General features: G+C 49.7%; 1 protein-coding gene across 1 annotated transcript in view; it reads left to right on the forward strand.

The window, feature by feature from the left end:
• Nucleotides 1-23,708, forward strand: part of CCKBR (cholecystokinin B receptor) — a 159,712-nt gene that overhangs the window by 89,664 nt on the left and 46,340 nt on the right. The window contains exon 3 of the mRNA XM_068264022.1: nucleotides 20,421-20,682. Within this exon, the coding sequence (XP_068120123.1) occupies nucleotides 20,421-20,682 (262 nt within the window). The remainder of the gene's footprint in view (nucleotides 1-20,420; nucleotides 20,683-23,708) is intronic.

Consider the following 23,708-nt stretch of genomic DNA (forward strand, 5'->3'; position numbering starts at 1 on the left):
ATGCATTAGTCTGTTGTTCTGTCCTCCAGTGCCCCAGCACCCACCTCCTCTCCCTCGCCCGCCTTCTCATGTATAACTGAATGCCCTGCACTTTATGCATTAGTCTGTTGTTCTGTCCTCCAGTGCCCCAGCACCCACCTCCTCCCCCTCGCCCGCCTTCTCATGTATAACTGAATGCCCTGCACTTTATGCATTAGTCTGTTGTTCCATCCTCCAGTGCCCCAGCACCCACCTCCTTCCCCTCATGCCCCTTCTCATGTATAACTGAATGCCCTGCACTTTATGCATTAGTCTGTTGTTCTGTCCTCCAGTGCCCCAGCACCCACCTCCTCTCCCTCGCCCGCCTTCTCATGCATAACTGAATGCCCTGCACTTTATGCATTAGTCTGTTGTTCTGTCCTCCAGTGCCCCAGCACCCACCTCCTCTCCCTCGCCCGCCTTCTCATGTATAACTGAATGCCCTGCACTTTATGCATTAGTCTGTTGTTTCATCCTCCAGTGCCCCAGCACCCACCTCCTCCCCCTCGCCCGCCTTCTCATGCATAACTGAATGCCCTGCACTTTATGCATTAGTCTGTTGTTCCATCCTCCAGTGCCCCAGCACCCACCTCCTCTCCCTCGCCCGCCTTCTCATGTATAACTGAATGCCCTGCACTTTATGCATTAGTCTGTTGTTCCATCCTCCAGTGCGCCAGCACCCACCTCCTCCCCCTCGCCCGCCTTCTAATGTATAACTGAATGCCCTGCACTTTATGCATTAGTCTGTTGTTCCATCCTCCAGTGCCCCAGCACCCACCTCCTCCCCCTCGCCCGCCTTCTCATGTATAACTGAATGCCCTGCACTTTATGCATTAGTCTGTTGCTCCGTCCTCCAGTGCCCCAGCACCCACCTCCTCCCCCTCGCCTGCCTTCTTATGCATAACTGAATGCCCTGCACTTTATGCATTAGTCTGTTGTTCCATCCTCCAGTGCCCCAGCACCCACCTCCTCTCCCTCGCCTGCCTTCTCATGTATAACTGAATGCCCTGCGCTTTATGCATTAGTCTGTTGTTCTGTCCTCCAGTGCCCCAGCACCCACCTCCTCTCCCTCGCCCGCCTTCTCATGTATAACTGAATGCCCTGCACTTTATGCATTAGTCTGTTGTTCCATCCTCCAGTGCCCCAGCACCCACCTCCTCCCCCTCGCCTGCCTTCTCATGTATAACTGAATGCCCTGCACTTTATGCATTAGTCTGTTGTTCCATCCTCCAGTGCCCCAGCACCCACCTCCTCCCCCTCGCCCGCCTTTTCATGTATAACTGAATGCCCTGCACTTTATGCATTAGTCTGTTGTTCCGTCCTCCAGTGCCCCAGCACCCACCTTCTCCCCCTCGCCCGCCTTCTCATGTATAACTGAATGCCCTGCACTTTATGCATTAGTCTGTTGTTCCATCCTCCAGTGCCCCAGCACCCACCTCCTTCCCCTCATGCCCCTTCTCATGCATAACTGAATGCCCTGCACTTTATGCATTAGTCTGTTGTTCCATCCTCCAGTGCCCCAGCACCCACCTCCTCTCCCTCGCCCGCCTTCTCATGCATAACTGAATGCCCTGCACTTTATGCATTAGTCTGTTGTTCCATCCTCCAGTGCCCAGCACCCACCTCCTCCCCCTCGCCTGCCTTCTCATGTATAACTGAATGCCCTGCGCTTTATGCATTAGTCTGTTGTTCCATCCTCCAGTGCCCCAGCACCCACCTCCTCCCCCTCGCCTGCCTTCTCATGTATAACTGAATGCCCTGCACTTTATGCATTAGTCTGTTGTTCCATCCTCCAGTGCCCCAGCACCCTCCTCCTCTCCCTCGCCTGCCTTCTCATGCATAACTGAATGCCCTGCACTTTATGCATTAGTCTGTTGTTCCATCCTCCAGTGCCCCAGCACCCACCTCCTCTCCCTCGCCTGCCTTCTCATGTATAACTGAATGCCCTGCACTTTATGCATTAGTCTGTTGTTCCATCCTCCAGTGCCCCAGCACCCACCTCCTCTCCCTCGCCTGCCTTCTCATGTATAACTGAATGCCCTGCACTTTATGCATTAGTCTGTTGTTCCATCCTCCAGTGCCCCAGCACCCTCCTCCTCTCCCTCGCCTGCCTTCTCATGCATAACTGAATGCCCTGCACTTTATGCATTAGTCTGTTGTTCCATCCTCCAGTGCCCCAGCACCCACCTCCTCTCCCTCGCCTGCCTTCTCATGTATAACTGAATGCCCTGCACTTTATGCATTAGTCTGTTGTTCGATCCTCCAGTGCCCCAGCACCCACCTCCTCTCCCTCGCCTGCCTTCTCATGTATAACTGAATGCCCTGCACTTTATGCATTAGTCTGTTGTTCCATCCTCCAGTGCCCCAGCACCCACCTCCTCTCCCTCGCCTGCCTTCTCATGTATAACTGAATGCCCTGCACTTTATGCATTAGTCTGTTGTTCCATCCTCCAGTGCCCCAGCACCCACCTCCTCTCCCTCGCCCGCCTTCTCATGCATAACTGAATGCCCTGCACTTTATGCATTAGTCTGTTGTTCCATCCTCCAGTGCCCCAGCACCCACCTCCTCCCCCTCGCCTGCCTTCTCATGTATAACTGAATGCCCTGCACTTTATGCATTAGTCTGTTGTTCCATCCTCCAGTGCCCCAGCACCCACCTCCTCTCCCTCGCCCGCCTTCTCATGCATAACTGAATGCCCTGCACTTTATGCATAAGTCTGTTGTTCCGTCCTCCAGTGCCCCAGCACCCACCTCCTCTCCCTCGCCCGCCTTCTCATGTATAACTGAATGCCCTGCACTTTATGCATAAGTCTGTTGTTCCGTCCTCCAGTGCCCCAGCACCCACTTCCTCTCCCTCGCCTGCCTTCTCATGCATAACTGAATGCCCTGCACTTTATGCATTAGTCTGTTGTTCCATCCTCCAGTGCCCCAGCACCCACCTCCTCCCCCTCATGCCCCTTCTCATGTATAACTGAATGCCCTGCACTTTATGCATTAGTCTGTTGCTCCATCCTCCAGTGCCCCAGCACCCACCTCCTCCCCCTCGCCCGCCTTCTCATGTATAACTGAATGCCCTGCACTTTATGCATTAGTCTGTTGTTCCATCCTCCAGTGCCCCAGCACCCACCTTCTCTCCCTCGCCCGCCTTCTCATGTATAACTAAATGCCCTGCACTTTATGCATTAGTCTGTTGTTTCATCCTCCAGTGCCCCAGCACCCACCTCCTCTCCCTCGCCCGCCTTCTCATGTATAACTGAATGCCCTGCACTTTATGCATTAGTCTGTTGTTCTGTCCTCCAGTGCCCCAGCACCCACCTCCTCTCCCTCGCCCGCCTTCTCATGTATAACTGAATGCCCTGCACTTTATGCATTAGTCTGTTGTTCTGTCCTCCAGTGCCCCAGCACCCTCCTCCTCTCCCTCGCCCGCCTTCTCATGCATAACTGAATGCCCTGCACTTTATGCATTAGTCTGTTGTTCTGTCCTCCAGTGCCCCAGCACCCACCTCCTCTCCCTCGCCCGCCTTCTCATGTATAACTGAATGCCCTGCACTTTATGCATTAGTCTGTTGTTCTGTCCTCCAGTGCCCCAGCACCCACCTCCTCCCCCTCGCCCGCCTTCTCATGTATAACTGAATGCCCTGCACTTTATGCATTAGTCTGTTGTTCCATCCTCCAGTGCCCCAGCACCCACCTCCTTCCCCTCATGCCCCTTCTCATGTATAACTGAATGCCCTGCACTTTATGCATTAGTCTGTTGTTCTGTCCTCCAGTGCCCCAGCACCCACCTCCTCTCCCTCGCCCGCCTTCTCATGCATAACTGAATGCCCTGCACTTTATGCATTAGTCTGTTGTTCTGTCCTCCAGTGCCCCAGCACCCACCTCCTCTCCCTCGCCCGCCTTCTCATGTATAACTGAATGCCCTGCACTTTATGCATTAGTCTGTTGTTTCATCCTCCAGTGCCCCAGCACCCACCTCCTCCCCCTCGCCCGCCTTCTCATGCATAACTGAATGCCCTGCACTTTATGCATTAGTCTGTTGTTCCATCCTCCAGTGCCCCAGCACCCACCTCCTCTCCCTCGCCCGCCTTCTCATGTATAACTGAATGCCCTGCACTTTATGCATTAGTCTGTTGTTCTGTCCTCCAGTGCCCCAGCACCCACCTCCTCTCCCTCGCCCGCCTTCTCATGTATAACTGAATGCCCTGCACTTTATGCATTAGTCTGTTGTTCCATCCTCCAGTGCCCCAGCACCCACCTCCTCTCCCTCGCCTGCCTTCTAATGTATAACTGAATGCCCTGCACTTTATGCATTAGTCTGTTGTTCTGTCCTCCAGTGCCCCAGCACCCACCTCCTTCCCCTCATGCCCCTTCTCATGTATAACTGAATGCCCTGCACTTTATGCATTAGTCTGTTGTTCCATCCTCCAGTGCCCCAGCACCCACCTCCTTCCCCTCATGCCCCTTCTCATGTATAACTGAATGCCCTGCACTTTATGCATTAGTCTGTTGTTCCATCCTCCAGTGCCCCAGCACCCACCTCCTTCCCCTCATGCCCCTTCTCATGTATAACTGAATGCCCTGCACTTTATGCATTAGTCTGTTCTTCCATCCGCCAGTGCCCCAGCACCCACCTCCTCCCCCTCGCCCGCCTTCTCATGTATAACTGAATGCCCTGCACTTTATCCATTAGTCTGTTGTTCCATCCTCCAGTGCCCCAGCACCCACCTCCTCCCCCTCGCCCGCCTTCTCATGTATAACTGAATGCCCTGCACTTTATGCATTAGTCTGTTGTTCCGCCCTCCAGTGCCCCAGCACCCACCTCCTCCCCCTCGCCTGCCTTCTCATGTATAACTGAATGCCCTGCACTTTATGCATTAGTCTGTTCTTCCATCCTCCAGTGCCCAGCACCCACCTCCTTCCCCTCATGCCCCTTCTCATGCATAACTGAATGCCCTGCACTTTATGCATTAGTCTGTTGTTCCATCCTCCAGTGCCCCAGCACCCACCTCCTCTCCCTCGCCCGCCTTCTCATGCATAACTGAATGCCCTGCACTTTATGCATTAGTCTGTTGTTCCATCCTCCAGTGCCCCAGCACCCACCTCCTCCCCCTCGCCTGCCTTCTCATGTATAACTGAATGCCCTGCGCTTTATGCATTAGTCTGTTGTTCCATCCTCCAGTGCCCCAGCACCCACCTCCTCCCCCTCGCCTGCCTTCTCATGTATAACTGAATGCCCTGCACTTTATGCATTAGTCTGTTGTTCCATCCTCCAGTGCCCCAGCACCCTCCTCCTCTCCCTCGCCTGCCTTCTCATGCATAACTGAATGCCCTGCACTTTATGCATTAGTCTGTTCTTCCATCCTCCAGTGCCCCAGCACCCACCTCCTCCCCCTCGCCTGCCTTCTCATGTATAACTGAATGCCCTGCACTTTATGCATTAGTCTGTTGTTCCATCCTCCAGTGCCCCAGCACCCACCTCCTCTCCCTCGCCCGCCTTCTCATGCATAACTGAATGCCCTGCACTTTATGCATAAGTCTGTTGTTCCGTCCTCCAGTGCTCCAGCACCCACCTCCTCTCCCTCGCCCGCCTTCTCATGTATAACTGAATGCCCTGCACTTTATGCATAAGTCTGTTGTTCCGTCCTCCAGTGCCCCAGCACCCACTTCCTCTCCCTCGCCTGCCTTCTCATGCATAACTGAATGCCCTGCACTTTATGCATTAGTCTGTTGTTCCATCCTCCAGTGCCCCAGCACCCACCTCCTCCCCCTCATGCCCCTTCTCATGTATAACTGAATGCCCTGCACTTTATGCATTAGTCTGTTGCTCCATCCTCCAGTGCCCCAGCACCCACCTCCTCCCCCTCGCCCGCCTTCTCATGTATAACTGAATGCCCTGCACTTTATGCATTAGTCTGTTGTTCCATCCTCCAGTGCCCCAGCACCCACCTTCTCTCCCTCGCCCGCCTTCTCATGTATAACTGAATGCCCTGCACTTTATGCATTAGTCTGTTGTTTCATCCTCCAGTGCCCCAGCACCCACCTCCTCTCCCTCGCCCGCCTTCTCATGTATAACTGAATGCCCTGCACTTTATGCATTAGTCTGTTGTTCTGTCCTCCAGTGCCCCAGCACCCACCTCCTCTCCCTCGCCCGCCTTCTCATGTATAACTGAATGCCCTGCACTTTATGCATTAGTCTGTTGTTCTGTCCTCCAGTGCCCCAGCACCCTCCTCCTCTCCCTCGCCCGCCTTCTCATGCATAACTGAATGCCCTGCACTTTATGCATTAGTCTGTTGTTCTGTCCTCCAGTGCCCCAGCACCCACCTCCTCTCCCTCGCCCGCCTTCTCATGTATAACTGAATGCCCTGCACTTTATGCATTAGTCTGTTGTTCTGTCCTCCAGTGCCCCAGCACCCACCTCCTCCCCCTCGCCCGCCTTCTCATGTATAACTGAATGCCCTGCACTTTATGCATTAGTCTGTTGTTCCATCCTCCAGTGCCCCAGCACCCACCTCCTTCCCCTCATGCCCCTTCTCATGTATAACTGAATGCCCTGCACTTTATGCATTAGTCTGTTGTTCCATCCTCCAGTGCCCCAGCACCCACCTCCTTCCCCTCATGCCCCTTCTCATGTATAACTGAATGCCCTGCACTTTATGCATTAGTCTGTTGTTCCATCCTCCAGTGCCCCAGCACCCACCTCCTCTCCCTCGCCCACCTTCTCATGTATAACTGAATGCCCTGCACTTTATGCATTAGTCTGTTGTTCCATCCTCCAGTGCCCCAGCACCCACCTCCTCCCCCTCGCCCACCTTCTCATGCATAACTGAATGCCCTGCACTTTATGCATTAGTCTGTTGTTCCATCCTCCAGTGCCCCAGCACCCACCTCCTCTCCCTCGCCCGCCTTCTCATGTATAACTGAATGCCCTGCACTTTATGCATTAGTCTGTTGTTCCGTCCTCCAGTGCCCCAGCACCCACCTCCTCTCCCTCGCCCGCCTTCTCATGCATAACTGAATGCCCTGCACTTTATGCATTAGTCTGTTGTTCCATCCTCCAGTGCCCCAGCACCCACCTCCTCTCCCTCGCCTGCCTTCTCATGTATAACTGAATGCCCTGCACTTTATGCATTAGTCTGTTGTTCCATCCTCCAGTGCCCCAGCACCCACCTCCTCTCCCTCGCCCGCCTTCTTATGTATAACTGAATGCCCTGCACTTTATGCATTAGTCTGTTGTTCCATCCTCCAGTGCCCCAGCACCCACCTCCTCTCCCTCGCCTGCCTTCTTATGTATAACTGAATGCCCTGCACTTTATGCATTAGTCTGTTGTTCCATCCTCCAGTGCCCCAGCACCCACCTCCTCTCCCTCGCCTGCCTTCTCATGTATAACTGAATGCCCTGCACTTTATGCATTAGTCTGTTGTTCCATCCTCCAGTGCCCCAGCACCCTCCTCCTTCCCCTCATGCCCCTTCTCATGTATAACTGAATGCCCTGCACTTTATGCATTAGTCTGTTGTTCCATCCTCCAGTGCCCCAGCACCCACCTCCTCTCCCTCGCCTGCCTTCTTATGTATAACTGAATGCCCTGCACTTTATGCATTAGTCTGTTGTTCCATCCTCCAGTGCCCCAGCACCCACCTCCTCCCCCTCGCCCGCCTTCTCATGTATAACTGAATGCCCTGCACTTTATGCATTAGTCTGTTGTTCCATCCTCCAGTGCCCCAGCACCCACCTCCTCCCCCTCGCCCGCCTTCTCATGTATAACTGAATGCCCTTCACTTTATGCATTAGTCTGTTGTTCCGCCCTCCAGTGCCCCAGCACCCACCTCCTCTCCCTCGCCTGCCTTCTTATGTATAACTGAATGCCCTGCACTTTATGCATTAGTCTGTTGTTCCATCCTCCAGTGCCCCAGCACCCACCTCCTCTCCCTCGCCTGCCTTCTTATGTATAACTGAATGCCCTGCACTTTATGCATTAGTCTGTTGTTCCATCCTCCAGTGCCCCAGCACCCACCTCCTCTCCCTCGCCTGCCTTCTTATGTATAACTGAATGCCCTGCACTTTATGCATTAGTCTGTTGTTCCATCCTCCAGTGCCCCAGCACCCACCTCCTCCCCCTCGCCCGCCTTCTCATGTATAACTGAATGCCCTGCACTTTATGCATTAGTCTGTTGTTCCATCCTCCAGTGCCCCAGCACCCACCTCCTCCCCTTTGCCCGCCTTCTCATGCATAACTGAATGCCCTGCACTTTATGCATTAGTCTGTTGTTCCATCCTCCAGTGCCCCAGCACCCACTTCCTCTCCCTCGCCCGCCTTCTCATGTATAACTGAATGCCCTGCACTTTATGCATTAGTCTGTTGTTCTGTCCTCCAGTGCCCCAGCACCCACCTCCTCCCCCTCACCAGCCTTCTCATGTATAACTGAATGCCCTGCACTTTATGCATTAGTCTGTTGTTCCATCCTCCAGTGCCCCAGCACCCACCTCCTCTCCCTCACCCGCCTTCTCATGTATAACTGAATGCCCTGCACTTTATGCATTAGTCTGTTGTTCCATCCTCCAGTGCCCCAGCACCCACCTCCTCTCCCTCACCCGCCTTCTCATGTATAACTGAATGCCCTGCACTTTATGCATTAGTCTGTTGTTCCATCCTCCAGTGCCCCAGCACCCACCTCCTCTCCCTCGCCTGCCTTCTCATGCATAACTGAATGCCCTGCACTTTATGCATTAGTCTGTTGTTCCGTCCTCCAGTGCCCCAGCACCCACCTCCTCTCCCTCGCCTGCCTTCTCATGTATAACTGAATGCCCTGCACTTTATGCATTAGTCTGTTGTTCCATCCTCCAGTGCCCCAGCACCCACCTCCTCCCCCTCGCCCACCTTCTCATGTATAACTGAATGCCCTGCACTTTATGCATTAGTCTGTTGTTCCGTCCTCCAGTGCCCCAGCACCCACCTCCTCCCCCTCGCCCGCCTTCTCATGTATAACTGAATGTCCTGCACTTTATGCATTAGTCTGTTGTTCCGTCCTCCAGTGCCCCAGCACCCACCTCCTCCCCCTCGCCTGCCTTCTAATGTATAACTGAATGCCCTGCACTTTATGCATTAGTCTGTTGTTCTGTCCTCCAGTGCCCCAGCACCCACCTCCTCCCCCTCGCCCGCCTTCTCATGTATAACTGAATGCCCTGCACTTTATGCATTAGTCTGTTGTTCTGTCCTCCAGTGCCCCAGCACCCACCTTCTCCCCCTCGCCCGCCTTCTCATGTATAACTGAATGCCCTGCACTTTATGCATTAGTCTGTTGTTCCATCCTCCAGTGCCCCAGCACCCACCTCCTCCCCCTCGCCCGCCTTCTAATGTATACCTGAATGCCCTGCACTTTATACATTAGTCTGTTGTTCTGTCCTCCAGTGCCCCAGCACCCACCTCCTCTCCCTCGCCCGCCTTCTCATGCATAACTGAATGCCCTGCACTTTATGCATTAGTCTGTTGTTCCATCCTCCAGTGCCCCAGCACCCACCTCCTCTCCCTCGCCCGCCTTCTCATGCATAACTGAATGCCCTGCACTTTATGCATTAGTCTGTTGTTCTGTCCTCCAGTGCCCCAGCACCCACTTCCTCTCCCTCGCCAGCCTTCTCATGCATAACTGAATGCCCTGCACTTTATGCATTAGTCTGTTGTTCTGTCCTCCAGTGCCCCAGCACCCACTTCCTCTCCCTCGCCCGCCTTCTCATGTATAACTGAATGCCCTGCACTTTATGCATTAGTCTGTTGTTCCATCCTCCAGTGCCCCAGCACCCACCTCCTCCCCCTCGCCCGCCTTCTCATGTATAACTGAATGCCCTGCACTTTATGCATTAGTCTGTTGTTCCATCCTCCAGTGCCCCAGCACCCACCTCCTCTCCCTCGCCCGCCTTCTCATGCATAACTGAATGCCCTGCACTTTATGCATTAGTCTGTTGTTCCATCCTCCAGTGCCCCAGCACCCACCTCCTCCCCCTCGCCCGCCTTCTCATGTATAACTGAATGCCCTGCACTTTATGCATTAGTCTGTTGTTCCATCCTCCAGTGCCCCAGCACCCACCTACTCTCCCTCGCCCGCCTTCTCATGCATAACTGAATGCCCTGCACTTTATGCATTAGTCTGTTGTTCCATCCTCCAGTGCCCCAGCACCCACCTCCTCCCCCTCGCCCGCCTTCTCATGTATAACTGAATGCCCTGCACTTTATGCATTAGTCTGTTGTTCCGCCCTCCAGTGCCCCAGCACCCACCTCCTCCCCCTCGCCCGCCTTCTCATGTATAACTGAATGCCCTGCACTTTATGCATTAGTCTGTTGTTCTGTCCTCCAGTGCCCCAGCACCCACCTTCTCCCCCTCGCCCGCCTTCTCATGCATAACTGAATGCCCTGCACTTTATGCATTAGTCTGTTGTTCCGTCCTCCAGTGCCCCAGCACCCACCTCCTCTCCCTCGCCTGCCTTCTCATGTATAACTGAATGCCCTGCACTTTATGCATTAGTCTGTTGTTCCATCCTCCAGTGCCCCAGCACCCATCTCCTCTCCCTCGCCTGCCTTCTCATGTATAACTGAATGCCCTGCACTTTATGCATTAGTCTGTTGTTCCATCCTCCAGTGCCCCAGCACCCACCTCCTCCCCCTCGCCCGCCTTCTCATGTATAACTGAATGCCCTGCACTTTATGCATTAGTCTGTTGTTCCATCCTCCAGTGCCCCAGCACCCACCTCCTCTCCCTCGCCTGCCTTCTCATGTATAACTGAATGCCCTGCACTTTATGCATTAGTCTGTTCTTCCATCCTCCAGTGCCCCAGCACCCACCTCCTCTCCCTCGCCCGCCTTCTCATGTATAACTGAATGCCCTGCACTTTATGCATTAGTCTATTGTTCCGTCCTCCAGTGCCCCAGCACCCACCTCCTCCCCCTCGCCTGCCTTCTCATGCATAACTGAATGCCCTGCACTTTATGCATTAGTCTGTTGTTCTATCCTCCAGTGCCCCAGCACCCACCTCCTCTCCCTCGCCCGCCTTCTCATGCATAACTGAATGCCCTGCACTTTATGCATTAGTCTGTTGTTCTGTCCTCCAGTGCCCCAGCACCCACCTCCTCTCCCTCGCCTGCCTTCTCATGTATAACTGAATGCCCTGCACTTTATGCATTAGTCTGTTGTTCTGTCCTCCAGTGCCCCAGCACCCACCTCCTCTCCCTCGCCCACCTTCTCATGCATAACTGAATGCCCTGCACTTTATGCATTAGTCTGTTGTTCTTTCCTCCAGTGCCCCAGCACCCACCTCCTCCCCCTCGCCCACCTTTTAATGCATAACTGAATGCCCTGCACTTTATGCATTAGTCTGTTGTTCCGTCCTCCAGTGCCCCAGCACCCACTTCCTCTCCCTCGCCCGCCTTCTCATGTATAACTGAATGCCCTGCACTTTATGCATTAGTCTGTTGTTCCGTCCTCCAGTGCCCCAGCACCCACCTCCTCCCCCTCGCCCACCTTCTCATGCATAACTGAATGCCCTGCACTTTATGCATTAGTCTGTTGTTCCGTCCTCCAGTGCCCCAGCACCCACTTCCTCTCCCTCGCCCGCCTTCTCATGTATAACTGAATGCCCTGCACTTTATGCATTAGTCTGTTGTTCCGTCCTCCAGTGCCCCAGCACCCACTTCCTCCCCCTCGCCCACCTTCTCATGCATAACTGAATGCCCTACACTTTATGCATTAGTCTGTTGTTCCGTCCTCCAGTGCCCCAGCACCCACCTCCTCTCCCTCGCCAGCCTTCTCATGTATAACTGAATGCCCTGCACTTTATGCATTAGTCTGTTGTTCCATCCTCCAGTGCCCCAGCACCCTCCTCCTCTCCCTCGCCCGCCTTCTCATGCATAACTGAATGCCCTGCACTTTAGGCATTAGTCTGTTGTTCCATCCTCCAGTGCCCCAGCACCCACCTCCTCCCCCTCACCAGCCTTCTCATGCATAACTGAATGCCCTGCACTTTATGCATTAGTCTGTTGTTCCATCCTCCAGTGCCCCAGCACCCTCCTCCTCTCCCTCGCCCGCCTTCTCATGCATAACTGAATGCCCTGCACTTTATGCATTAGTCTGTTGTTCCATCCTCCAGTGCCCCAGCACCCACTACCTCTCCCTCGCCCGCCTTCTCATGCATAACTGAATGCCCTGCACTTTATGCATTAGTCTGTTGTTCCATCCTCCAGTGCCCAGCACCCACCTCCTCTCCCTCGCCCGCCTTCTCATGCATAACTGAATGCCCTGCACTTTATGCATTAGTCTATTGTTCCGTCCTCCAGTGCCCCAGCACCCACCTCCTCTCCCTCGCCCGCCTTCTCATGTATAACTGAATGCCCTGCACTTTATGCATTAGTCTGTTGTTCTGTCCTCCAGTGCCCCAGCACCCACCTCCTCTCCCTCACCAGCCTTCTCATGTATAACTGAATGCCCTGCACTTTATGCATTAGTCTATTGTTCCGTCCTCCAGTGCCCCAGCACCCACCTCCTCTCCCTCACCAGCCTTCTCATGCATAACTGAATGCCCTGCACTTTATGCATTAGTCTATTGTTCCGTCCTCCAGTGCCCCAGCACCCACCTCCTCCCCCTCACCAGCCTTCTCATGTATAACTGAATGCCCTGCACTTTATGCATTAGTCTATTGTTCCGTCCTCCAGTGCCCCAGCACCCACCTCCTCTCCCTCGCCCGCCTTCTCATGCATAACTGAATGCCCTGCACTTTATGCATTAGTCTGTTGTTCCATCCTCCAGTGCCCCAGCACCCACCTCCTCTCCCTCGCCTGCCTTCTCATGTATAACTGAATGCCCTGCACTTTATGCATTAGTCTGTTGTTCCATCCTCCAGTGCCCCAGCACCCACCTCCTCTCCCTCGCCCGCCTTCTCATGTATAACTGAATGCCCTGCACTTTATGCATTAGTCTGTTGTTCCATCCTCCAGTGCCCCAGCACCCACCTCCTCCCCCTCGCCCGCCTTCTCATGCATAACTGAATGCCCTGCACTTTATGCATTAGTCTGTTGTTCTGTCCTCCAGTGCCCCAGCACCCACCTCCTCCCCCTCACCAGCCTTCTCATGCATAACTGAATGCCCTGCACTTTATGCATTAGTCTGTTGCTCCGTCCTCCAGTGCCCCAGCACCCACCTCCTCTCCCTCGCCCGCCTTCTCATGCATAACTGAATGCCCTGCACTTTATGCATTAGTCTGTTGTTCCATCCTCCAGTGCCCCAGCACCCACCTCCTCTCCCTCGCCCGCCTTCTCATGTATAACTGAATGCCCTGCACTTTATGCATTAGTCTGTTGTTCCATCCTCCAGTGCCCCAGCACCCACCTCCTCCCCCTCGCCCGCCTTCTCATGCATAACTGAATGCCCTGCACTTTATGCATTAGTCTGTTGTTCTGTCCTCCAGTGCCCCAGCACCCACCTCCTCCCCCTCACCAGCCTTCTCATGTATAACTGAATGCCCTGCACTTTATGCATTAGTCTGTTGTTCCATCCTCCAGTGCCCCAGCACCCACCTCCTCTCCCTCGCCCGCCTTCTCATGCATAACTGAATGCCCTGCACTTTATGCATTAGTCTGTTGTTCCATCCTCCAGTGCCCCAGCACCCACCTCCTCTACCTCGCCCGCCTTCTCATGTATAACTGAATGCCCTGCACTTTATGCATTAGTCTGTTGTTCCATCCTCCAGTGCCCCAGCACCCACCTCCTCCCCCTCGCCCGCCTTCTCATGCATAACTGAATGCCCTGCACTTTATGCATTAGTCTGTTGTTCCATCCTCCAGTGCCCCAGCACCCACCTCCTCCCCCTTGCCCGCCTTCTCATGCATAACTGAATGCCCTGCACTTTATGCATTAGTCTGTTGTTCCATCCTCCAGTGCCCCAGCACCCACCTCCTCCCCCTCACCAGCCTTCTCATGCATAACTGAATGCCCTGCACTTTATGCATTAGTCTGTTGTTCCATCCTCCAGTGCCCCAGCACCCACCTCCTCCCCCTCGCCCGCCTTCTCATGCATAACTGAATGCCCTGCACTTTATGCATTAGTCTGTTGTTCCATCCTCCAGTGCCCCAGCACCCACCTCCTCTCCCTCGCCCGCCTTCTCATGTATAACTGAATGCCCTGCACTTTATGCATTAGTCTGTTGTTCTGTCCTCCAGTGCCCCAGCACCCACCTCCTCCCCCTCGCCCGCCTTCTCATGCATAACTGAATGCCCTGCACTTTATGCATTAGTCTGTTGTTCTGTCCTCCAGTGCCCCAGCACCCACCTCCTCTCCCTCGCCTGCCTTCTCATGTATAACTGAATGCCCTGCACTTTATGCATTAGTCTGTTGTTCCATCCTCCAGTGCCCCAGCACCCCCCTCCTCCCCCTCGCCCGCCTTCTCATGTATAACTGAATGCCCTGCACTTTATGCATTAGTCTGTTGTTCCATCCTCCAGTGCCCCAGCACCCTCCTCCTCTCCCTCGCCCGCCTTCTCATGTATAACTGAATGCCCTGCACTTTATGCATTAGTCTGTTGTTCCGCCCTCCAGTGCCCCAGCACCCACCTCCTCCCCCTCGCCCGCCTTCTCATGTATAACTGAATGCCCTGCACTTTATGCATTAGTCTGTTGTTCCATCCTCCAGTGCCCCAGCACCCCCCTCCTCCCCCTCGCCCGCCTTCTCATGTATAACTGAATGCCCTGCACTTTATGCATTAGTCTGTTGTTCCGCCCTCCAGTGCCCCAGCACCCACCTCCTCCCCTTCGCCCGCCTTCTCATGTATAACTGAATGCCCTGCACTTTATGCATTAGTCTGTTGTTCCATCCTCCAGTGCCCCAGCACCCACCTCCTCCCCCTCGCCCGCCTTCTCATGCATAACTGAATGCCCTGCACTTTATGCATTAGTCTGTTGTTCCGTCCTCCAGTGCCCCAGCACCCACCTCCTCTCCCTCGCCTGCCTTCTTATGCATAACTGAATGCCCTGCACTTTATGCATTAGTCTGTTGTTGGTGTGATGTTACACTGGCACAATAAAGCGGCAGAATGGAAGCGGATGGTGGCAGGAGCGTAACAACAGCCTATGAGGGCCCCCCTGAAAAATTGCCATGGGGCCCCTGCTGTACCCCCCTGCGGGGGGCACACACCTAGCCCTGAGACGCATGCAGAGTAATAAGTACCTGCTCCAGTGCTGTTGGTCACCTCCATGCATCACAGCTGCACTCTCCCGGTTGTCATTCTCTGGCTTCTGATTATGTGACTTGCATCGGTCATGTGATCAGGAGCTAAGTTTGATGCATGGAGGAAACCTACAGTGCTGGAGCAGGTAAGTATTACTCCACTACCTGTGCTACTCTGCATGTGGGGGAGGAGTGGGCCCCCCAGTGGTTGCAGAGGTCGCAGGGGCGATGGTGCCCGTCTCTTGCTTTGCTGGTCTATTGGATTAACTTTCTTCTTGAGTAAACTACGGGGCACATTCCCAGGACCAGATTCCGCCACCGACTGCAAGACATGGAGAGATCGAATCTTTTCCACTTCCAAACCCAGACATACCAGTGGGGGCCGCACATTATTGGTACCTATGTCTACACCGGTTCAGAAAGAAAAAGACTCCCCCTCCCCTTCCCCCCCCCCCCCCGCCTTTTTTTTCACTGTTTTTTTTGCCACACATAGTATTGTTGCTAAATGTAAATGAACCATATGAAAGGGCAGACAGAGACATAGTATAAGATAGGGATAAGATGTTCTCCCTATGTTGGTGTGGGTTTCCTCCGGGCACTCGGATTTCCTCACACATCCCAAAACATACAGATAAGTGAATTGGCTTCCCCCTAAATGGTACCTAGACTACAATACATATACTACACAATGCATACATAGACATATGACTATGGCAAGGATTAGAGTGTGAGCTCCTCTGATACATATACTACACAATGCATACATAGACATATGACTATGGCAAGGATTAGAGTGTGAGCTCCTCTGATACATACACTACACCATACATACATAGACATATGACTATGGCAAGGGTTAGATTGTGAGCTCCTCTGATACATACACTACACCATACATACATAGACATATGACTATGGCAAGGGTTAGATTGTGAGCTCCTCTGATACATACACTACACCATACATACATAGACATATGACTATGGCAAGGGTTAGATTGTGAGCTCCTCTGATACATACACTACACCATACACACATAGACATATGACTATGGCAAGGGTTAGAGTGTGAGCTCCTCTGATACATACACTACACCATACACACATAGACATATGACTATGGCAAGGGTTAGATTGTGAGCTCCTCTGATACATACACTACACCATACATACATAGACATATGACTATGGCAAGGGTTAGAGTGTGAGCTCCTCTGATACATACACTACACCATACATACATAGACATATGACTATGGCAAGGGTTAGATTGTGAGCTCCTCTGATACATACACTACACCATACATACATAGACATATGACTATGGCAAGGATTAGATTGTGAGCTCCTCTGATACATACACTACACGATACATACATAGACATATGACTATGGCAAGGGTTAGATTGTGAGCTCCTCTGATACATACACTACACGATACATACATAGACATATGACTATGGCAAGGGTTAGATTGTGAGCTCCTCTGATACATACACTACACGATACATACATAGACATATGACTATGGCAAGGGTTAGATTGTGAGCTCCTCTGATACATACACTACACGATACATACATAGACATATGACTATGGCAAGGATTAGATTGTGAGCTCCTCTGATACATACACTACACCATACACACATAGACATATGACTATGGCAAGGGTTAGATTGTGAGCTCCTCTGATACATACACTACACCATACACACATAGACATATGACTATGGCAAGGGTTAGATTGTGAGCTCCTCTGATACATACACTACACGATACACACATAGACATATGACTATGGCAAGGGTTAGATTGTGAGCTCCTCTGATACATACACTACACCATACATACATAGACATATGACTATGGCAAGGGTTAGATTGTGAGCTCCTCTGATACATACACTACACAATACATACATAGACCGAAGCCGTTAATTAAAGCGCAAGTTGAATTGGGCGCGGCTATTCAGCCAATGTATTTATCGGCTACATCAGTCTGTCACGGCGCAGACTGTATAATATGGGCGCATTTATCGGCTATGTGTGTAGTGCTTTAGCTCATGTCTGCATGAGTCTACCTTATACGGATATAACTTATGCCGCTCCAACTCATGTCTGCACCTGCGGCTATGGCTTTCTTTTGAGTATTTGTGTCTACTGCACTTTTTTTATGCTTACGGATCAGTATGAATTATTCCGGTTATTAGTATGTGGAGAATATCGGCATATGTAGTGAGGGGAGCTGGAGATCCGCATAGTCTGGGAATGGCAACAGGGACACAATCCTTGAAGTATGTTTGGGCACTCAAGCAGCAGCTCACCGGTCCTGGAACACGGGCAGCTTCGGGGGCACAAAGTGAGAGAGCCCCAGCCCCAGCTTTATTAGCACTCAGCAGCCGCGGTATGAGAGCTGGCAGGTCGGCACATATTTATGTAGGAAGCCTTGCTAACATGATTTTATTATAGGGTACTGTTTCTAAAGAAAGTTTTATATTTTAGGAAATAAATTAAATTAGAACAATGTATGCATCTTAAGTAAAAATTGAGTATAGCTAATTAAAATGTTATTTTACGAAATATTAACATACTTGTTATCATTGATAATTATCAAATTATTGGAAATTAACTTTTCATTTAATTCCCAACAAATATCTTTATACTATAATTTTAAAAGCCGCTTTTCTCTATTGTGGTAATGTATAGATACAATTACCGATGCTCGATGCACAGTTACTCGGCTTTGATGTAGTAGACATGTACATTTTTATTATTTTGAGTCTGCAACAATGCAAAATATCAATGCAGAGAAAAATAGCAACAGCCCGTGCTCCTCTGTTTACAAGTAGAAAGCAGACAACTGTCATCAGTGCAGAGAAGTATAACAACGGCACAGCCTGTGTGCACCATTCTTTCATTTGCTAAATTATTTGGTGTTGCACTGACCGGGATTAGATAGGGGCCTCTGGTGCTAATTACCGGCATTTAAACAGAGATCTTTTTCAGTGACAACAGGAACTAAAGAGACAAAAGGTTTGAGCTTCACTAAAGATAAGATGATTGGAGCTGTCCGGGATTGATCTAGAGATTAATAGCGGGAGTTAAATAGGAGTGCTGAAGAAGTTTGGACTGGGGAGCTGAGACCAGAAGCTGAGACCAGGAGTGACTCGTAGAGAATTAGGTGAGAAAAAAAAATATCGGTAGTACAGACTGTGCCCCATAATTTAAGCTTGTAAGGAATATGGTGTACTTTGAAGGGCACATCCTCCTGCTACATATCGGTTAATAAAAAGCCACCTGTTTGCAGCTCGGCCCCCTGTAAGGAGTGCTTGATGCTCCCTGCTACTGCCGCTATTTGAGGCTCCGATGTAGTTGCTTCTTTGCGTCTCTCTGCAGTATCCTACAGCCACTGGTATTTCTATTTGGTTGTTGGGCAGGTAATTCCATAGGGACAGGAGGACACACATCTGGACACACATGCCCTGCAGCGGTTTTGAGATCGCCCTCCAGGCTCCAGCAAACTGTTCTGCAGGTTACCTCATGCGCTGACACCACCACAGCAGATACAGTTCATCCGCGGCTACAATGCGCATTAATTTAATAGTTGCATGTGATGTATTCAGAAAATAATAAGGGTATAAGAGAAAGATAGTGTTTAATGGGAAAAATTGAAAAAGAGAGTGTTTAACAGTGGGAACAAAAAGGGAAAGAGTATGGTGCTAAAAGGGAAAAAAAATCTTAGTTAGGAAGATCGTGTGGTAGGCGCAAGAAAATAAAGTGCTTAACATGAAAAATATATGTAGCCGCAAAGTGTGCAGATTACACAGCATGCGCCAGAAAAAGTCCCGATGCGGTACATTAACATTGAAGGGATAGTCTAACAATTCAATTGATTATTCAATTATCAAAATTAAATTTCATTTGTCAAAGTCAAACATGACACAGTAAATGTAACATTAGAATGTAAGATGTAGCGTTCATTTGAAATAGCCATTCACATACAAACAATAAGCCGTTAATGTAAGCTTGTGATGTAAGATTACTTCAGCCGCTAATTGAAACACACTTCTCAGACGCTCACTTCTAACATAACCGCTACAGAATTCTGTAACACAATATATTTATAGCCGCAATATAAAATGCACGATAATTGCGCCCATTTCAACTAGCGGCTATTTCAAATGTACGCACATAGACATATGACTATGGTAAGGATTAGAGTGTGAGCTCCTCTGATACATACACTACACCATACACACATAGACATATGACTATGGCAAGGGTTAGATTGTGAGCTCCTCTGATACATACACTACACGATACATACATAGACATATGACTATGGCAAGGATTAGATTGTGAGCTCCTCTGATACATACACTACATGATACATACATAGACATATGACTATGGCAAGGGTTAGATTGTGAGCTCCTCTGATACATACACTACACAATACATACATAGACATATGACTATGGTAAGGATTAGAGTGTGAGCTCCTCTGATACATACACTACACCATACATACATAGACATATAACTATGGTAAGGATTAGAGTGTGAGCTCCTCTGATACATACACTACACAATACATACATAGACATATGACTATGGCAAGGATTAGATTGTGAGCTCCTCTGATACATACACTACACCATACATACATAGACATATGACTATGGCAAGGATTAGATTGTGAGCTCCTCTGATACATACACTACATGATACATACACAGACATAGGACTATGGTAGGTACTAGATTGTGAGCTCCTCTGCGGGACAGCTAAGTGACATGACTATGTACTCTGTAATGTGCTGCAGAAGATGTCAGTGCTATATAAATACATAATAATAATATGGTAGGATATTAGACTATGACTATGGCAGGATTAGAGTGTGAGCTCCTCTGAGGGACAGCTAAGTGACATGACTATGTACTCTGTACAGTGTTGCAGAAGATGTCAGTGCTATATAAATACTAAATAATAGGGTTAGCCACTTCTCAGTGAAGGGGAGTACTGCCTAGATGCTGCTAAATTATGTTGTTTGAGGGAAATATGATTACTAAGTATGTCTACCTGATGTAAATGTGTGTCTCTTTGAGCATACGAGTGTCAGCCTATGGACAACATACCTGTCAGCACAGTAATCACCAAGATATTTACCATCTGTTATCTCCTCTCCCCATCCAGGCATCTCTGTCAGTGTCTCCACCTTCAACCTGGTGGCCATCGCCATTGAACGCTACAGTGCCATCTGCAATCCGCTGCAGTCCCGTGTGTGGCAAACCCGTTCCCATGCCTACAAAGTTATTGCTGCCACCTGGATCCTCTCCATCATCATCATGATCCCTTACCTGGTCTACAACAAGCTGGTCAGCTTCAAGATGAAGCAGAACATTGAGGGTTACCAGTGTCGCCTCAAATGGCCCAATGACCAGGTGCAGCAAGCATGGTGAGATATGTCCTTCTGCATAACAATAACTGCTGCTATACTTACCTGTATGAGAATAACTGCTGCTATACTTACCTGTATGAGAATCGCTGCTGCTATACTAACCTGTGTGAGAATCGCTGCTGCTATACTTACCTGTATGAGAATTGCTGCTGCTATATTTACCTGTATGAGAATCACTGCTGCTATACTTACCTGTATGAGAATCACTGCTGCTATACTTACCTGTATGAGAATCACTGCTGCTATACTTACCTGTGTGAGAATAACTGCTGCTATACTTACCTGTATGATAATCACTGCTGCTATACTTACCTGTATGAGAATCACTGCTGCTATACTTACCTGTGTGAGAATCACTGCTGCTATACTTACCTGTATGAGAATCACTGCTGCTATACTTACCTGTGTGAGAATAACTGCTGCTATACTTACCTGTATGAGAATCACTGCTGCTATACTTACCTGTATGAGAATCACTGCTGCTATACTTACCTGTATGAGAATCACTGCTGCTATACTTACCTGTGTGAGAATCGCTGCTGCTATACTTACCTGTATGAGAATTGCTGCTGCTATATTTACCTGTATGAGAATCACTGCTGCTATACTTACCTGTATGAGAATCACTGCTGCTATACTTACCTGTATGAGAATCACTGCTGCTATACTTACCTGTATGAGAATTGCTGCTGCTATACTTACCTGTATGAGAATAACTGCTGCTATACTTACCTGTATGAGAATCACTGCTGCTATACTTACCTGTATGAGAATCACTGCTGCTTGCTATATTTACCTGTATGAGAATCACTGCTGCTATACTTACCTGTATGAGAATCACTGCTGCTATACTTACCTGTATGAGAATCACTGCTGCTATACTTACCTGTATGAGAATTGCTGCTGCTATACTTACCTGTATGAGAATAACTGCTGCTATACTTACCTGTATGAGAATCACTGCTGCTATACTTACCTGTATGAGAATCACTGCTGCTATACTTACCTGTATGAGAATAGCTGCTGCTATACTTACCTGTATGAGAATAGCTGCTGCTATACTTACCTGTGTGAGAATAACTGCTGCTATACTAACCTGAATGAGAATCACTGCTGCTATACTTACCTGTGTGAGAATCACTGCTGCTATACTTACCTGTATGAGAATAACTGCTGCTATACTTACCTGTATGAGAATCGCTGCTGCTATACTTACCTGTATGAGAATCACTGCTGCTATACTTACCTGTATGAGAATCGCTGCTGCTATACTTACCTGTATGAGAATCACTGCTGCTATACTTACCTGTATGAGAATCACTGCTGCTATACTTACCTGTATGAGAATAACTGCTGCTATACTTACCTGTATGAGAATTGCTGCTGCTATACTTACCTGTATGAGAATCACTGCTGCTATACTTACCTGTATGAGAATAACTGCTGCTATACTTACCTGTATGAGAATAACTGCTGCTATACTTACCTGTATGAGAATCACTGCTGCTATACTTACCTGTATGAGAATCACTGCTGCTATACTTACCTGTATGAGAATAACTGCTGCTATACTTACCTGTGTGAGAATCGCTGCTGCTATACTTACCTGTATGAGAATCACTGCTGCTATACTTACCTGTGTGAGAATCGCTGCTGCTATACTTACCTGAATAAGAATAACTGCTGCTATACTTACCTGTATGAGAATAACTGCTGCTATACTTACCTGTATGAGAATTGCTGCTGCTATACTTACCTGTATGAGAATAGCTGCTGCTATACTTACCTGTATGAGAATAACTGCTGCTATACTTACCTGTATGAGAATCACTGCTGCTATACTTACCTGTATGAGAATCACTGCTGCTATACTTACCTGTATGAGAATTGCTGCTGCTATACTTACCTGTGTGAGAATCACTGCTGCTATACTTACCTGTATGAGAATTGCTGCTGCTATACTTACCTGTGTGAGAATCGCTGCTGCTATACTTACCTGTATGAGAATCACTGCTGCTATACTTATCTGTATGAGAATCACTGCTGCTATATATACCTGTATGAGAATAGCTGCTGCTATACTTACCTGTATGAGAATAACTGCTGCTATACTTACCTGTATGAGAATAGCTGCTGCTATACTTACCTGAATGAGAATAACTGCTGCTATACTTACCTGTATGAGAATAACTGCTGCTATACTTACCTGTGTGAGAATCGCTGCTGCTATACTTACCTGTGTGAGAATCGCTGCTGCTATACTTACCTGTATGAGAATCGCTGCTGCTATACTTACCTGTATGAGAATCGCTGCTGCTATACTTACCTGTATGAGAACTGCTGCTGATATACTTACCTGTGTGAGAATAACTGCTGCTATACTTACCTGTATGAGAATCACTGCTGCTATACTTACCTGTATGAGAATCACTGCTGCTATACTAGCCTGTGTGAGAATAACTGCTGCTATACTTACCTGTATGAGAATCACTGCTGCTATACTTACCTGTATGAGAATTGCTGCTGCTATACTTGCCTGTATGAGAATCACTGCTGCTATACTTACCTGTATGAGAATCACTGCTGCTACACTTACCTGTATGAGAATTGCTGCTGCTATACTTGCCTGTATGAGAATCACTGCTGCTATACTTACCTGTATGAGAATCACTGTTGCTATACTTACTTGTATGAGAATCGCTGCTGCTATACTTACCTGTATGAGAATCACTGCTGCTATACTTACCTGTATGAGAATTGCTGCTGCTATACTTACCTGTATGAGAATCGCTGCTGCTATACTTACCTGTATGAGAATCGCTGCTGCTATACTTACCTGTGTGAGAATCGCTGCTGCTATACTTACCTGTATGAGAATTGCTGCTGCTATACCTACCTGTATGAGAATAACTGCTGCTATACTTACCTGTGTGAGAATAACTGCTGCTATACTTACCTGTATGAGAATAGCTGCTGCTATACTTACCTGTGTGAGAATCGCTGCTGCTATACTTACCTGTATG

The sequence above is a fragment of the Hyperolius riggenbachi genome, chromosome 2, assembly GCF_040937935.1.
Source record: "Hyperolius riggenbachi isolate aHypRig1 chromosome 2, aHypRig1.pri, whole genome shotgun sequence".
Lineage (NCBI taxonomy): Eukaryota > Metazoa > Chordata > Amphibia > Anura > Hyperoliidae > Hyperolius > Hyperolius riggenbachi.